This window comes from Trichosurus vulpecula, chromosome 2, assembly GCF_011100635.1.
Source record: "Trichosurus vulpecula isolate mTriVul1 chromosome 2, mTriVul1.pri, whole genome shotgun sequence".
In the NCBI taxonomy this organism is placed as follows: domain Eukaryota; kingdom Metazoa; phylum Chordata; class Mammalia; order Diprotodontia; family Phalangeridae; genus Trichosurus; species Trichosurus vulpecula.
In genome coordinates this window covers 60,713,363-60,731,297 of record NC_050574.1, presented here as the reverse complement: position 1 = coordinate 60,731,297, position 17,935 = coordinate 60,713,363, and the positions used below count along the sequence as shown (strand labels likewise).

At 44.7% G+C, this 17,935-nt stretch overlaps 1 protein-coding gene across 1 annotated transcript in view; it reads right to left on the bottom strand.

Moving 5' to 3' along the window:
- The window catches only part of CEP85 (centrosomal protein 85), a 41,526-nt gene that overhangs the window by 8,576 nt on the left and 15,015 nt on the right, over positions 1-17,935 (bottom strand). The window contains exons 3-10 of the mRNA XM_036746982.1: positions 16,017-16,169; positions 10,057-10,739; positions 7,443-7,576; positions 6,939-7,056; positions 5,018-5,203; positions 3,198-3,350; positions 2,650-2,804; positions 2,164-2,278 (exon numbers count right to left, since the gene is read on the bottom strand). Coding sequence (XP_036602877.1) covers positions 2,164-2,278; positions 2,650-2,804; positions 3,198-3,350; positions 5,018-5,203; positions 6,939-7,056; positions 7,443-7,576; positions 10,057-10,739; positions 16,017-16,169 — 1,697 coding nt within the window. The remainder of the gene's footprint in view (positions 1-2,163; positions 2,279-2,649; positions 2,805-3,197; positions 3,351-5,017; positions 5,204-6,938; positions 7,057-7,442; positions 7,577-10,056; positions 10,740-16,016; positions 16,170-17,935) is intronic.

The window sequence follows — 17,935 nt, the reverse complement described above, 5'->3', positions numbered from 1 at the left end:
CTTCCACTGACATCTACTGAACTGAATGAGGTATGTCACTTGAGTGAACTTCTTGGTTAACCAAAGGTTGCTTACTTTTTAGAGTAGTAAAACTTTTAAATCTTTTGGACAGAAATCTTTCTCAAGTTAAGTACCTCTCTACTAAGTAACTTCAGACTGTGTCCTTTAATTCTTGAATTTGCTGTTTATAATTGAAAGGCAGTGTGGTGAGATGGACAGAGCAATGGGTCTGAATTCAGGACAGCCAGGGTTCAAGTCCCACCACTGCTCCAAACATGTTTCTATAAAAATGAGGACAGTGTCTTCCCTGGTTGTTGACAGCAAAGTGGCTCCATAAACTTTAAGGCTCCATGTAAATGGCACCTACTCTGAGCAGTCTGTCCATTCCATCCAAAATCATGAAGCATGGCCCTGTTCTCTCCTCATTCTGCTCTGCCCACCCCTTTCCTAGACCATCCATCTCCTGGCCCGTACCTGGGTGGTTCCCCCCAGACTGTCCCAGGTCACCTCTCCTTTTCTCTCTATTCTCTTTCTTTCAGGAATCTCAATGATGATCATATCTACTCAGATGGATCCCAAATCTATCTATCGAGTCTTAGTCCCACTCTTGAATGGCTATCCCAACAGCACCCTTAAACTCAAGCTGCCCTAAACAGAACTCATGTTTATACTGGGCAGCAATAGAGTCAAAGAATGCCAGCATCTGGAAGAAGCTAGGAGGTCATCTTGTGATACTCTCAGAGGCTTCGCTGTCCGCCTGATGTCAAGAAACAGAGCACATCTTCCCTCATACCCACCTCTCCTCCAGTCACTCTAGTTTACAGCCATGTAAAGTCAGGCTTGTCTCGTCCTCCCCCCCCCCCCCACCTCCCTCCTTTCATGACGTCCTTTACTTTTTATCCATTATGCATCCCTATTGCTCTTTCAGCTAGAACTTGAATTTTTCAGAAATCATGATTTGTAATCACAGAGCACTACAGGCAGAATGAAGTTAAAGAGATGATGGGCTTTTGCAGCAAACAATTTAAGCTGTGGATTAAACTGCAATTTCCCACAGATCATCCAAGTCAATATCCTTTCCTTACTTGCTTATAGGCCCAGACCAATGTCCCATCCATTTGTATAACAGGGACATCTATAAACAGAAATATTTAACAACTTAATTATGGTATTATTTCTAGTTCTATTGCGAAGGATAATCACTATGTCACATGTTCCCTTAAGATAGATCCTGGAGCTTGATAAAAATTTTCATCATATAAAAATATCAGGTAAGGTAAGGTACCTTGTTAGAGGAAACACACAACATTCAATTCACATGTACTTGTGAAAACCAAGCACATTATTTCTAAGAGGCAAAAATGACTAATAGCTGAGGATACCTCAATTCTAACCAGCAAATGATTATAGCTGACAATGTAAATATAGTTAAAAATATTAATTAGTAGCAATTTGGCAATTAGGTTGCCACTGCTCATTTATTGCTATTAACAGTATGACAACCTTCAGCAGTACCCCCTGCTCTTCAATTTGTCACTTCCAGTCTACAAAAGGCTATTAAACCAGCTAACCTAGCATATTAGAATTGTGTGTAAATGAGTTCTGGTAGAAGGACTAAATCAGGGGTGAGGAACCTGGGGCCTTGAGGGCATATATGGCCTTTTAGGTTTTTGGGTGCAGCCTTTTGAGTAAGTCCAAGTTTTACAGAACAAATCCTTTTATTAAGGGGATTTGTTATGTGAAGTTTGGATTCAGTTAAAGACTGCACTTGAGGACCTAGAGGGTCATGTGTGGCCTCAAGGCTGAAGGTTGCCCACCCCAGAACTAAACTGAGAACTGGGAATGAGCTTTAGTGCCAGGACCTTGGTTGGCCAGACGGTCTTATTTTCTTGTCCTTCCTGGTTCCCCAAAAGTGTATAACTAAATTAAAGTTATCAAGTGAGTGGTCTCTATATAATAAGTGTTACTGTAAAACACATAAGCAGTTCCCTCCCTGAATCATATCGTGAAAACACAAAGAATTAGAAGAGTTGTAAAATGCATTAGCTCAAATGAGGAAATCAGTTGTTCTGGTAGCCAGGTGCAAGGAGACCTGACTCACTGGCCTTCCTGATAGCTCCCCCCCTCCCCCACAACTACACCAGGGCACACACTATCAGTCACCTTCCTGAGGCAATCACATTCTTTCTGCAAAGATTCAGTCTCCACTTTGGGGCTTTCCACTTGTTGAACCAGGCTTCCACCACCGGCCTTCTTCGAACACTGTTTATCTTGCAAACTGAAAGACAAAGTGCCTGAACAGGTTATCCCATCCACGTGCCAGCCTCCTGCCCTGATGGCTCTCTATTTTTACAGTAAGTAGGGCTGAGGTGCTTTGGCTCACTCGCCCCTCCATTCCTCCTCTCAGCTTACTCAGGTGCTGTACTTCCTATCAAAATAAACAAGGGCACTGGGGGCTGGTAATGGGATTTAGATGTCCACCATCCCACAACTAGGCAGGGATAACCAGTGTCCAACTAACTGTTACTAACTAGGGAACCAGCTGCCCCCTCCCAAGTCATCCTTCCCTTAGGTGCTGAGGTGTCTTGTTATTTTGTTCCTAAAGCCTACTGTGGGAGTTGAGGGCAGTCCCAGGGCGGGGCTCTTTACCTCTGCACAACAGAGAGGAGTTCTTGCTCTCTCTGTTTCAGGCTCTCAAGCTGGGATTCCCGCTCTGTGCAGCCTGCCCGGGCCTCTCCAAGCTTTCTCTCCAGGTCCGTCACTTGCTCCTGAAGGTCTGAGTTCTTCAGCTCTAATTCCCGGAGCTAGAGATAGAAGGCCAGGCTCAGATCCTACAAGTCAAGAGTGCTTCTCCCCCAGGGATCTTAAGGTGTTTTCAATCCAACTGGCAATCAACAGCCCACAACTTTGAACACAGTGTACTCGGAATTTTCCTTTTAGGAAGCACAGAGGCTTGAGAGGTAGCACGGTAGAGGGAAAAGAACACTAGACTAGGAGTCAGAAGACCTAGGTTTGCATTCTTGCTCTGCTACTACTGGTAAGACCTTCCTCAAGTCACCTGACCCCTCTGGGCCTCAGTTTCCTTCTCTGTAAAATGTAGGGATTAGATTAGATATATCAGGTTCTTTCCCACTCTAGAGCCTATAAACCTGATGGGTGACTCCGTTTCCCACCAAGAGGTCAAATACTATTTCTACCTTCTGGCTCTGTTTCTGATGATCCTCCCTCGTGGGCAGGTCGGCCAGATAGCGCTCCAGGGTCTCAATGCGCTGCTGTTTCTCCCGATTCTGCTCCGACTCCTTCTGACATTTCTTTTTCAGATTGTTAATGTGTTTGTCCCGCCCCTTGACCTGTGTGAAGGGAAGTCACTTGTCTGTCTCAGATGGCACATAGGTTTGGTTTCATCAGACCCTGAATGTCAACTTTCTTTCTTCAAACAATTCAAGCAATTACAACTGAGAGGTAAACCTGCAACCAGTAGCCTTTCCCTTGGGACTCAGGATGACGTTGCACTGTGATAAGGGCAGGGAACATGAGAAAGATTAACAGGTCATTTGAGATTGGGACACAAGTTACAGATTTATATTGCCAGCACTCTTTAAACAAGGAAAGAGAGGATCAGCAATCCTTAGGTGGCCTAAAAAGCAGATGCAGTTCCTGCCAAAGGCATTCATCCTGTCGGGTTCACCTGGGTGGACTGGCAATACATTTCCCCCCTAAAACCCGTCAGGTGGACGATAAACCGATCATTGGAAAAGGCAATTTCTACCTAAAAAGTCTAAGTAAAAAAAGCATAATGCAGTAGAAAGAGAACTCAGTTCACCATCTAGCCTTGACATATATGGAACTTTGGAAAGATTATTTTACTTCTCTGATCCTCCTCAGTTTCTTCGTCTATAAAATGAAGATAATATTACTTACACTATCCACCTTAAAACATTGCCATGAAAAAAGCACTTTGTTATCCTGAAAGTACTATAGAAATAGTTATTTTTATTTTCAGATGACACAACCAAAAGGGAAGCAAAAAAAGCCAGTGAAACAGAAACAGACCCAGTGATCTCAGAGGAAGCACTTGATAGACTACAGGGGAAGACGTGACCAAAGAATGACTCATAAATGAGCTGATGGCACTGTCTCAGGTGAAACTATCACTATTTACAGCTGAAGAGCTGTTAAGTAACAACTCCTATTTCTCTAATGGTTTATGGCTTACAAAGTACTTTGGACATAACAAGCCTATGAGGTAAGAAAGCAGTGCGTTGTTTTCCCTTTTTTACAGGAGGAACCTGAAGGGCAGAGAAGGGGAAATGGGGTGCCATGGCCACACAGACACTAAGTAAAAGCGCCAGGATCTGGGCCAGAGTCTCTCGCCGCAATGGCGGCCCACTGTTCTTTCTAATACTCTCTGCTTGGGGGGTGGAGCCAAGATGGTGGCTGGAAAGCAGAGACTACCGCGAGCTCCCGCCGAGCCCCTCCAAAAACCTAATACTCTCTGCTGCCACTCTCTAAGAACACAGACACTTTAGGAAGTATGGATTAGGGGACTGGGAGAAAAGAGCCCAAGGAAATGAGCCAGCTTCCATGGTCTTCAGTTATCCTTCAGGACAATTAGAAGTACACTGACAACAATTCTAAGCTCTCCCAAGTAGTTATAAAAGTAAACTTTTCTCCCTTTTTAGTCCATGGGAGGAAGAAAACCAAGCAATTGGAACCCCAGGTGTGTTTAGACCCCTGAAAACAATGACTAATGATGTAACTGCTTCTCTCCTCTGCCAGCTGGCAAGAGGTTTGAGAGAATGGGGGAGTGAACAGTGGGGAATGCCCGAGTTACTACTTTGTTTACCCTGGGGTAGGTAACCAGTCTGAAGAACAGGCAACCAGCATTGATGAGCAGCCCCCACCCCACCTGGGCTCACATCTGCTCCTGGCATGGCCTTGGCAAGGAGAGCCCCAACTTGTCTCTAGCTGACTCCAAATCCTCTCCCAATCAGAAGGCAGCCCCATTATCACTCACCCTTTCTTCTTGTTTCTTTCCTTCTTCTGAATGTTTCTGCAATGCCACCCTGAGGGACTCCCGGATGAGCTGTGCATCCACTTCTGAGGCAGAGAGTTTCTTTTCAAGCTCCGACCTTTCTTTACTGAGAGCCTCTGTCTTCTGCACAAACTGTGCTCGGAGGAAAGTATTCTCTCGCTGCAACTCCTGCCAGAGAGATGCCCTATGTGTGACAAGTGCCTCAGTCCTGACTGTACATGTGTATACATACAGACAGACTAGACAGACACAGACACACACACACTTTACATTCAGATAATATAACTGCTGAAGAATCCCTTCACAGGAAAATAGGATTTAGAGACAGAAGGCACTTTTAGGGATCATCTAGTTCAACTCTCCTCATTTTAGAGGTGAAGAAATTGAGGTCTACGGAAATGAAGTGACTTAGCCAAGGTCAAAGAGTTAGTAAACAGTACTGGGTTTCCAAGTTAATGCGGATGAATGACCAGAAAATGTCCTGGACTCAGCAGACAGCGGGGGAAATCAAGTCTAACTGATAGGTAACATAGAATCCAAAGGGCCTTGGCCCTGATGGGGGAGACCATTGCCCTTCCTCAGTTCCCCATATCTCTTGCTCTTCCCTCTTCTACCCCATTTGTTTTGTTGGTTAAAAAACAAGAAAAGTGAAGCCAAGCAATATGGCATAATGGAAAGAAGACTGGATTAGCAACACAGATTTTGAGCCAGAGGCTCTTTAGAGGCCAATGCGCCCAACTTCCTCACTTCAGAGAGAAGCCACTGTGGTCACACCATTAGCAAGGGTCTCGAGCAGAATTAGAACCCAGGTCCTGCAGATGCCAAGTCCAGTGTCCTACCGCCTCGGCAGCTCTGACCTCCATGACTTCAGGGAAGTCATGTTCCTTGGGGAGCCTGTTTCTTCACTTCAAAATGAGATATTAGTCAAAGTGTACAACACAGAACCTTCCACTCAGTAGGAGCTATTTAAGTGCCTATTCCCTTCTCTCCCCCAAATCTGTAAAACAAAAGTAAGTTGGGGGAGGAAGGTTAGTCAGAAAAGGTCTCAAAAATCCCTTCTTCCAGTTCTAGGCCCTTCATACTATTCTAAAGGCCTTGCCTCCTCACTCCTAAAGCCACTGAAGATCTCCGCTGGCCCAGGGCTACTATCACATCTGTTACAATGTTTAATACTTTTACAATACCAAATACTTTTCCACCGCTCTTAGTGCTGAGTACATGGCAGTATTTAATAAACATTGGGCTGAACTCTTTGCTATGACCTAAAAATGCTTTCTAACCTCTGTGTCCCTGTATTTTGGCTCAGTTTCTTTCACCCAGAATGCCCTAGGTTAATTTCTACTTATCCTTCAAGGCCCAGTTCCTGAATCCATGCCAAGAATGACTACTCCCTCCTGGGCACTGCCTTGTATTTTCTCCTACTGTACCTGCAAATTTTACTTCATATTATAGTAAAGACTGAAGCCTTTGGCTGTGTGTGTGTGTGTGGGGGGGGGTGTCTTCCCTACAACAATAACATTTGGTATATTTATAGCACTCAAAAGTTTGCAAAGTGATGTATATTTACTGTCTGATTGGATCCTCACAAGAACCTTGTGAGGTGAGTATTCCTTTATTATCCCCATTTTACAGATGAGAAAAGTGAGATAAGAGGTAAAGCTATTTGCCTGTAGTTATAATGGTAGGTGTTGGAAGCAGTATTTGAGCCCCAGATCTCTCCCTGCCTCTCCATAATGTGGGTTGTTTAAGAGCAGTTCCTGCATTTTATCTTTGTAACAACCTCCCCCTGGAGCTTCCCTACCCCAGCTCCCATCACACACACACACACACACACACACAGGAGCTCCTACAACAGAGCCTCAAACATCAGCTGAATGTGTGACTCTCCGAAGTTAGTACTTACTTGGAGCCTCAGCATGCAGACATCTCCATAATGGGCAGGGTGGCCCAACAGGGCACTGTGGACCTGAAGCTCACTCTCACGGACTTTCTGTTCCAACTGAGAGATATGCTGCCTCTGCCTGCAAAGCCAACCACAGGCACACGTCAAAGTGACTTTCTTGAGTGACAGCCTGCTTGAAATCGGAGCTTTCCCTTTCACTAGGCAGATAGGAACAATCGGTCTTATTTAACTGAGATGAGAATCTCAAGGTCTGGCTGATGATAGGGGAAGGGAAGAAGGAAAAAGATTTCTGGGGGAAGGGACAAACGACTAAAGATGAGTTAGTTGGCTGTCTACATGAAGCACTTCCCATTAGCCCTCAAAAAGACAACATACCCCCAGGTAATGTTAGGCACACTCAAGAACAGGCTAGTTATCAATCCAGCTCTTTTGCCACTAAGCACTGAGAGTATCTCAGAGACAAATATGAGAAGGCAGGAAGTTATGTGTCCCCTCCACCCTTACTTGTTTATAAGGAGATCCTTTTCCTTCAGTAGGCTCTCGTTGCTGTTCAGGATGCTCACCCACTGGGCTGGCTCCAGGGCTGGCAGAGATGGGGCATAAGCTGCAGGGTGGTGGCAAGTGGCTCCGTTCTGGAGCTGAAAGACAAGCAGGTCATGGTACTGGCTTAACGTCCCAACTCCAAACCCTTCAGGGCCTCTTCTACCCATGCAAAATGCAGTATAAGCTTACATCCCAGCATTCAAAGCCTTCCACAATCTGACTCCCCTCTCCCTTTCCAGACATTTCTCACAGCTGGAAGGCACCGTTAATCCAGACTCTACTTGGATAGCAATTCCTTCTATGATATCCAGGAAAAATATTCATCTAGCTTCTGCTTGAAGATCTCTATTTAGGTGGGGGTTCTCCACGTAACAAGGCTACCCAATTCCATACTTGGACATTAATTTACAGGAAGAGGGCAGCTAGGATACAGTGGATACTTCAGCAGTCCTGGAATCAGGACAACCTGAATTCAAATCTGGCCTCAGACACTTACTAGCTACGTGACCCTGGGCAAGTCACTTCACCCCGATTGCCTCAAAAAAAAACTTAAAGGAAGATTTTTTTCTATATAATGAGCCAAAATCTGCCTCTCTGCAACTTCTACCCACTCTTCTAGTTCTGCCTTCTGGTGCCAAAAAGAAAAAGTCCAATTCTTCTTTTTCCACTGTAGCCCTTCAAACACTAGAACTAATCAATTAATCAGTAAACAATTTACCAAGGACCCACCTTGTGAAGAAAGTTACCATGTCTCCCTTAAGTCTTTTCTTCGGTGAGCTAACCAGCCTTATGTCCTTTGAATACTCACACCAAAGAATCCAGTGACTTCCTCATCCTGGCCACCTACGTGAGGACAGGCTCCAGGCTGTCCTATGTCTAAGTGACATTCCAGGCAAAGTGGACTCCCTCCTCTCACCATCCATTGTGTCTCTCTGAGGCTCTGCTCCCACTACCCGTGCCACCCCCTATGACCAGAAGGGGCTCCTCACTGCCTATTCAACGCCTGCCTTTCTTTCAAGGCCTGCCTCCTCCATAAAACCTTTCCATATCCCCCAGATGAACAATGACTTCTTTCTCCAACTTCTCAGTGCACATGGTTTAGGTCTATGCTTTGTACTCCACTAGCTCTACCTTGGACCAGATATTTGTGTCTGTGCCTATTTTCATCCCTTTACCACCACCACTACCCCCCCTGCCCCCCCATTGCTCTAAACTCCCTAAGGGCAGGATCTGTGTCTTATTCTATCTTCTGGTCTCCAACGCCTAAACAGTGCACATAGATAGCACAGGTCCTTATTAAGCTTGTAGAATTTAAATGACAGAAGAGCTGTGACAGGCACCTGGTCACTGGGCAGCATGCTCTTCAGTTGAGCTCTGTTTTGACTGGGCCTCAGAGAAGCCAGTGTTTACTGGCTAATTTTAGCTCTCTTTCAGGATTGGAAGAAACTCATGAGGGAGGCTCTGACAGCAAGCTATATACTGCCCTGCCCCCAAGCAAGGCTCTAAGTTCTAAGGAAAGGTCAGTTAGGCTTTAATCACACAGCTGAGTTTGTTCTTATCATCTAGGGGCTACGAATTCCTCTTCCTATCACCCCTACCTACTTCAATGGAGGAAGAAGAGAACTGGAAAGACACCACGGGTCTGAAGTGTAAAAAAATGGGTTTGAATTTGGGCTTCAATCCACACTGGGTGTGTGACCTTGGCTAAGTTCAAGTGTTCGTTTCCTTATCTGTAAAACGACACTAAGAGCTCCCGTCTTTCCAGCTCACAAGGACGTTGGAAGAATCAAATCAGATAATTAGAAGAACTTTGGAAACAATATGGTGCATACATATACTTAGAGCAGCATCTGGATTTCTCTGAAATAGCTCCTCTTCCATCTGAAGCCTTTTTGTCTTTCTCCTGTTAACTCTTTTCTTATAAACTTCTATTAAGTACCAGGGGTCTCAAAGCTTTCCTTTGTCCAACTTCTCCATCTCCAGACTAAGGAAGCTTTTCTTCCTTTTTCTGACTATTCTAGGTGAACTCTAAGTTCTCAAGGCAAAAGCTAAATAATTCAAAGAAGTGGACAGTACCTATGGCCCTAAAGACCTTTAATAAGTCATTGAGCGTCCGGCAATGCACATTTCTAAAGCACTTTAAGGTTTACAAAGCATTTTTCTTGCAATGCCCTATGTGGTGGGTGTAGGATCAGAGGCTTTAGAGATGGAAGGGACTTAAGAGATCCCCTAGACCAACTCCCTCATTTGACAGATAAAGAAACCAAAGCCTAGAAAGGAAAAGCAACCTAAGGGCACACAGCTAGTAAATGGCAGAACCAGAACACAAACTCTGTTCTTGTAGTTCCAAATCTAGCGCTCTTTCTGCTATACCATTAGTAGCACAACTTAGATTTCCCCCATCTTACGGAAGAGACAACAGGCTTACTGAGCATTAAAGGGCTCCCCCCAGCTAGCTAGTAGGCATCAGAACCAGGACTTTTAAACCCAAGTCTCTTGCCTCAAAGTCCAATGTTTTCACTATACCAGGACTTAGCAAAAATAACATTACGGTAACAAGAAAAGGGACGTTTACCTTCATTTGTTCCATCTGTAACCGAATTGACTCCAGCTGCTGTCGGCATGTGCTGAGTTCACAAGACTGTTCCTGGGAATGCCAAGTGTCAGGGCCTTGCAGCCACCCCTGTGACTGGAGAGGCTTCGGGAAGCCAGATGCTGCCTGAAACAGTCCACCATCAATGGCATGGGTCCCATTTCGTTCGCATCCACCCCCAACACCCGGGGACTTCTTAGTCTCAGGCAGCACCTTGTACAACTCCTTGCCTGTCTCAGCTGTTGGGTTTTGCAGGTGCAATCGGTAGTAGGGATCTGAATACAACGTTTCCATCAGTACTGACTGGTTGAGGGTTGGCTCCACGTTGGGAGTATCAAACTTCCTCATCTCCTCTTCTCTTTCGTGGCCCAAAGCAGGAAACCAGGACTGTTCAATTCCATTTTCCCCAGGAGTTCCACAGAGGTACATGAGATCCCTCGGCAGGCCTGGAGACCTTTTCATAGTGCCGAGGTCTCCATTCCGGAGCAGTCCCACGTTTTCAGACAATCCTGACACAGGCAATTTGGAGGAAAGGAACCCTGTATGAGTCGAAGTTGGCTTGATTGGAGAGGTCCCCAAAGTAGATGGTATCACATGGGCTGTAGGAATGGTTACTTGGCTTTTGATGGGCTGGAAGGATGAGCTGCCACTTGAACTGCAAAACTCTGGAGAAAGAAGAGCCTTCTATAAGCCAGGAAAAAAGCATCAAGCCTTCCCAAGTTCAGCTGCTGCAGAGAAAGGGACATCAACTTAGAAGGGTGGCATGAGTTCCAGGAGCTCAACTGCTACTTGCCAAGGTAAAGCCACAAAAGGCAGCATTGGCTGCTTTTACAGAAGTATCTCCAGGCCTTCCTCTGAAGTTACATTCTACTCCCTATACCCCCAGAGATGGCATCTTCCTACCCAAGAATTAAGGCTATTAAAAAAAAATACTTATTGAAGGATCCCAAAAGGAGAAAAGGATTAGTTTCTCTCATAGATCAGCAATCACAAGCTGTAACTCCATCAAAAAGAAACTTCCTCTAAATCCATGGCACAAATAAATGCCACATTGTCACCCCAGTGACTTTCGCCACTCCCAGGTGAATGTGAGCATGAAAAAACTACCCTAGAAAATAAATGAAGCCTTGTCGCCTTCAGTGCCCAGGGCAGCAAGGGACATGGTGCCGGAGGCTGTGACTGTCCTGGTTCACACACCCCAAACCTGGCTTCACATGGAAATGTGAAGTTATTCTTAGTAACTCTCAGGTTTCACTCCAGCAACACTGAAGCACACTGTGTTTTTAATTTTGCTTGCCCATTGTCAATGCACCAAAGCCTATGGTCGTGATTTTGAGCTTTTCCTCATATCGAATCTATTTCCCTACCTAGTCTCTTGAATATTTCTTTTATTTAATCTCTGGATCTGTTTCCACATATATAAAAAGAATGGGCTGGACTAGGTGATCTTCAAGGTGCTTAAGATCCCTAATGTCTAATTGTTCTGTGTATTCTTTAGCCTGGGAGATTGAGAAGATCAAGATTACTGTCTTCAAACGTTTGAAAGGGAACGTAAAAGAGGAATGAGATTTGTTCCAGTAGGCCTGAGAATGATGAACCATTATCAATCAGTGTGAAGTTACAGGGAGGAAGGTTTTGGCTCAGTATAAACACTTACAGTAGTCAGAAATGGAGGTGGGAGTGGGTTGGAAGGTAAAGAATGAGATGACTTGGGAAGCAATGAATTCTCAGGCACTGGAGGTATCCAAAAGAAGGCATTGTCGGGGGATTTCATGTCTCAGGTAAGAGTGGGACTAGATGACTTCTGAGGGTCCAGTCAGCACTCAAGTTCCATAAGACTATTCAGTATGCACACAAGCCTAAAAAAAACCTTAATTTTTAAATTCCAGGTAGCTTACAACTAACATTAGCAGGGGAAATAAAAATTTTTTTAAGGAAAATACTTGACAAGGTACCAGTTTCCTTACTGAAATTTGTGAATGACTATCATCTTTTCATTCATTCAATCAGTATTCACTGAGCCTATACCATGGCCAGAACACTCTACTTAGACATTAAGAGAGATCTAAAAGGAGTAAGTCAAAGTCTCTGCCCACTAGGAAATTGCAATCATTATCACTAGAGTGGGAACATATAGGAAAAAATGAGCAACAAGAGTTATTACAAACCCCAATAATACATCCCCCTGAATTATTCCCACCATCACTCAGTAACTTCTCCTCCTTTGAGCTTCATACTATTCTTATCTATCACAATCCTGATAGCTGCTGTCTACCAACCCCACCCCCCACCCCCAGGTCAATCCTCTTCCTTCCTCAATGAATCTGATACCTGGCTCACAATTTTCTTCTCCTCCCCTCATACTAGGGGACTTAACATACATACTGACTCAACTTCAAACACCCTAACCACTCAGTTTCTCAGCTTACCTCCCATGAGGTCCCCACCTCAGCCACACACACAGATGGTCATACCCTTGGATCTTGCCAACACCCACAAATGTACCACCTTCCCCATTCAAGAATTCCAAAATCCCATTATCCAACCAAAACCTATTAGCTTTTCACCAATCTCTCTGCCTTCCTTTACTAAACCCTACTCTTTGTCCACACTGTGACCTCTAATCCCTTGTCCTCTCAATTCTCTCCCAAGTCATCTCCCCTGCATTAACCACTCTCTCCTCTTTTCCATATCTTGGTCCCTTGATGAAACAATTCAACTCTACACTGTCCCCTCTCTTGAGTCCCTATAGTTCCCTTATCATTAGGCCTTACCAACTATGCTCTACCAAGCCTCATCCTTGAATCACTCCCAACATTTGCTGCCTTTGCTCCTATGCACGCCACTGAAAGGAGCAAAACCACATAACTGTTCTGACTGGGTGCACTACAAATTGAGGGTACACAACCTCACCTGGGCGCCCCCTGCTCCCAGGCAGTCCTACCACACCTCCTTTATCAGTTCACTATCCCACTCTCCACAGTAGATCTTCTAAACTTTTCATCCCTCCTCAGACCTCTCCTGCTTCCTCCTCCCCCCACCACTCAGAACCTTGCCTCCTATTTTACAGAAAACATTCAAGCCATTTGCTGTCAACTCCCTCTTCCTCATCTCCCATCACTCTGGTGCCTTCTGCCACTCTGCTTCTTCACCCCTGTCTCACATGAAGTGGCTTCACTCCTTACCAAGGCTAACCCCTCTACCTGCTCAGCAATCCCATTCCATCCCATCTCCAACAGATTGTCCCCTCTCTCATCCCCAGTCCATCACTGATTTTCAGTCTGTCCCTGTCCACTGCTCATTCTCTACTCCCTAGAAGCATGGCCCTGTCTCTCCTAACCCTCACTTGATCCACCCTCACTATCCTCCTATATCTCCTCTGCCCTTGGGACCTAAACTCCCCACAAACTATGTCAACAACAGGCACCTCCACTTTCTTCTTACTCTCTACTTAACCCCTTACAATCTGGCTTCTGACCTTATCATTCCTTTCAAACTGCTCTCTCCAAAGTTACTAATGATCTCTCAATTGCCAAGTCCAATGGCCTTTTCTCTATCTTCACTGTCCTTGACCTCTCTGCAGTCTTTGATATGGTTGATCCCCTTCTTTACCTTGATACTCTCTTACCAAGACATCACTTTCCTGGTTCTCCTCCTACCTATCTGACCACCACTCCTCAGTCTCCTTTGCTGGCTCTTCATCCAGATCATGCCCTTTAACCATCAATGTCCCACACAGGGCTCTGTCCTAGGCCTCTTCTCTTTCTCTTTGCCTTCTATGCTCCTTCATTTCATAGCTATCTCTATGCTAATGATTCAAACCTACCTAGCCAGCACCAACCCTTCTACTGACCTCCAATCTCTCATTTCCATCTGCCTTTCAGCCATCTCAAACTGGATATCCAGTAGACATCTTAAACTCAATTTGTTCAAAATGGAAATCATTAGCTTTTCCCCTCCTAAATGCTCCCCCTTCCCTCCTACCGTCAAAAGTACCACCATCCTCCCAGTTCCTCAGGCTTGAAATCTAGAAGTCATTCTCAACTCTTTCCTATCTCACCCCTTCACATCATCTGTGCAACATCTCTTGAATACACCTCCTTCTCTTCTCTGAAAATGCCATGATTCTGGGGCAAGACCCTCATTACCTCAAGCCTGGACTATTTTCAGTGGTCTCCTGGGTAGATTTGCTTGCCTCAATTCTCTTCCTACTAAGGTGATTTTTCCTAAAGTGGGATCCAAGTCCAATCATCACACACACACACACAGACTCAACTCCAATGGCTCCTTATTGCCTCTAGAATCAAATACAAAATCCTCTGTTTGGGATTCAAAGGTCTTCACAGCCTCCTATCTTTCCAATCTTCTTTACACCTCACTCCTTGCCAAGTACTCTTTGATCCAGTGACACTGTCTACCTGTTGTTCCCCTAACTCTTGGCTACAGGGATTTTCTCTGGCTTCCCCCATGTCTGGAATGTTCTCCCTCCTCAACTCTACCTACTGGCATTTTTAACAGGAAGCCTTTCCCAACCCCTCTAGTGCCTTCCCTCTGTTAATTATTTCCTATATAGCTTGTTTGTATATTTGTTTGTCATCTCCCCCATTAGACCATTAGCTCCTTGAGGGCAAGGACTGTCTTTGCCTCTTTTTGTATCCCCAGGACTTAGCATATAGCAGGCACTTAATAAATGTTTATCGATTGACTGAATTACCCTCTAAAGAATTTCTAGTTTTCCCAGAATTATTCCAGTCATGCCACCCTACCTGAAAGCCATTCCACCCCCACCACCCTCTCCACAAATCCTGTAACCCAGAAAGCTGTATTTTGTTTCACTGAGTGAGGTATACAGAGAGGGCATCTAGGAAAATCCACCCTACCCAGAATTACTGTTGCTCTGTTGATAAGGAAAGTTTTCCACACTCCACAACTGAGGTTCCATATTCTCATCCCAAGGCAATAGAGAACTAGTAAGTATTCAAAGTGAGCAATATAGAAAGTAAGTTTTATATGAGTGCAGAGCAAAAGGAGGAAGACTGCGTGGAAGGCAACATAACGGGAAAAGCCTTATGGACAACACAGCATTTTAGGCAGACTGCGAAGGATGGAAAGACACAGTCTGAGGGAGAGCTAACGAACATTTCACTGAAAAGGAAAGAAACAACTTGGAAAAAGCCTAGTGGTGGGAATGAGCAGATAGCAAGGATACTAGCCTGACTGGAGAAGAGGGTTTGCTGTGGGTAGTGGCAGGCCCTGCATGTTTAACCAAGGAGTTTGGACTTTGTCCTCTCAGCATCAGGAAGTCACTAGAGGTCAGTGAGCAAGTAACTCTGAAGTGCTATATAAATGTGAGCTATGATTCCTGTTCTTCTACTAAAGTCATGGGTAGGTGACCCTGAGCTCTCCAAGGACATACCAGACAATACAAGCCCTGGCAGCTCCTATTAAGCTGGAGCTCTGAATATAAGCCCAGCAACAGATTGCAAATCTGTACTACAAGAACCAGTACAGAGAAGACTGGCAATTTGGTGGGGCATTTTTTTTTTTTTGGTAACAGCAATTCATAAATACTCTGTACTACGGGAGGTCAAAGTTGGATCTTCACTGGTAGGGGGTCCCCCACACCAAGGAAGTTACAGATCCCTGAAATACTAAGCTATTGTTATGACAAAAATGTTAAACCAGTGTTTTAAAAAGATTATTAACCTGGGAGAGACAGGGGAGATCAAGGAGGAGGTTATTGCAATAGTTTCTATCAGGTGAACCTGGAGTAAGGTGGTGACAACGGAATAGCAAGAAAGAGTTGGATGTGAGAGACATTTTGAAGAAACAATCAGACTTGGTAACCGATTAGACTGGTTTTATGAACACTCTAAACCACAGGACCACAATCTGAAAAAGGCAGTACGACATCAGTGATTTCGTTAACGATCCAAACGTACCCTCGACGATGTCGGAACATGATGTGCCAATGGCCGTGTCCCCGCTGTCAGCCACGCTTGAACATCGGCTGAAGCGACTTCTGTATGGCTCTGAGATGACCGGGGTCTGCCATTCGGTCCCCAGGGAACTGCTCTTCTGAATCAAAGGGGAATCTGAAACAAATGCCACTCCCCACTTTTAGTGTGCTCCCAGTATCGTTCACTGAAATCATTTAGTAAAGATCACCCTTAAACCCACGCTGAAAATTAAACCACAAGCCCACAATCCACCCTTTCACATCTGTCCCAGCTATCTGGAACTGCCTAATTTCAAATAAGATCAGATATTTATCCTCTACTTGCTCTGTGCCCAGGACCGTGCTGGGGCCATGAAGAACATTAAAAAAGATGACCCACTGGGAGCTTATAATCTAATTAAGCTAAAAACACGAAACAGCAAACTGCTACGTGAACAACATGATTAAATGCAAAAAATGATATTATGCAGACAACAGGAGAAGGGAGAGATCACTACAACTAGGAGTTAAGGGGGCACAGTGTAGTGACAAGGGACTAACAGGACTATGGAATGGGAAGACCGAGGTTTGAATCCCGGCTGCAACATCCATCAGCTGTGTGATCTCAAGCCAATTATTTAACCTGTTTCTTTCATCTGTAAAATGGGATAATCATAATTTTACTGTCTTATCACAAGGGTGCTGTGAAAAAAGAGCTCTATAAAACTTACAGCACTATATACAATTTACATTATTATTATTCAGAGTAGGCTTTATAGAACTTCAGCGGGACCTTGAAAGAGAGAGATTTTGCTGGACTTAGGTGATGAGAAAACTTCCCCATGTGATGACTGGGGAACAGCATGAGCACAGACAAAAACAGAAATTAACCTGGGATGTTCCTGGGATAGTGAAGATACTACTGGGGTTGTAACAGAGGGTTCTAATTCAGAAAAAGTAGGAGAAAAACATGGAAGAAATCAATGGGGTCAGGTTCTAGAGCAGGGGTAGGGAACCTGTGGCCCCAAGGCCACATGTGGCCCTCTAGGTCCTCAAGTGGCCTTGAGGCCGCTGGTTCCCCATCCTTGTTCTAGGGGATCTAGAAAGCTGGTCTGAAGAGTTTACATTTTATCCAGAGGGCAACTGAAAGCATGTTGAATAGGGGACTAACTTTCAATTCAATTCAAACATTCAGTAAACATCTAGACCAGGAGGGCACAGGGCCCCTGCTAGGCACTGGGAACACAAAAATCAAAACAAAAAAGTTCCTGCCCTTTCAAGGAGCTTACCCTCTACTGCAGGAATATAACATATGCACAGATAAATGAAAGTACTGTTTTTCAGGAGATTCAGGTTCTAGAAATTCAATTTTTGAACCACCAACCAACCAATCAACAAGGATTTAAGAGCTTACCAATAAATGTGCTAGGTGCTAAGGATACAAAGAAAAAAATGAAACCATAAGGTTGAAAGGGGCTTTAAGGATCATTTAGTTCAAAACCTTCATTTCAAAGTTAGGAAAGTAGGTCCAAAGGGAACTGACCTCCTCCACCACCATGGAGAAAGTTGACGGCAGTGGCAGAGCCAGAGCCACGGCCAGAAGCTAGGCTTCCTGATGCGGTCCCTGACACCCTCTTTCTTCTATATCACATTGCCTTTCCCATCATCAGCTTTATTCTTGACTAATGAGAATGCCATATTGATTATGTAATCATTTTGAAGAAAGACAGTATGGCAGAGTAGGCAGACAGCTGGTCTTGGAGTCAATAACACTTGGGTTCAAGATACGCCTCTGACCCAGACTAGCTCTGGGTCCAGTCTCGGGCAAGTTTCTAAGACTATTAATTATAGATAAGTTGCTAATTTGAATCGGGAGAGGGAGTTTCTACACTGGACATACCTCATACCAAGGGGATCACAAGT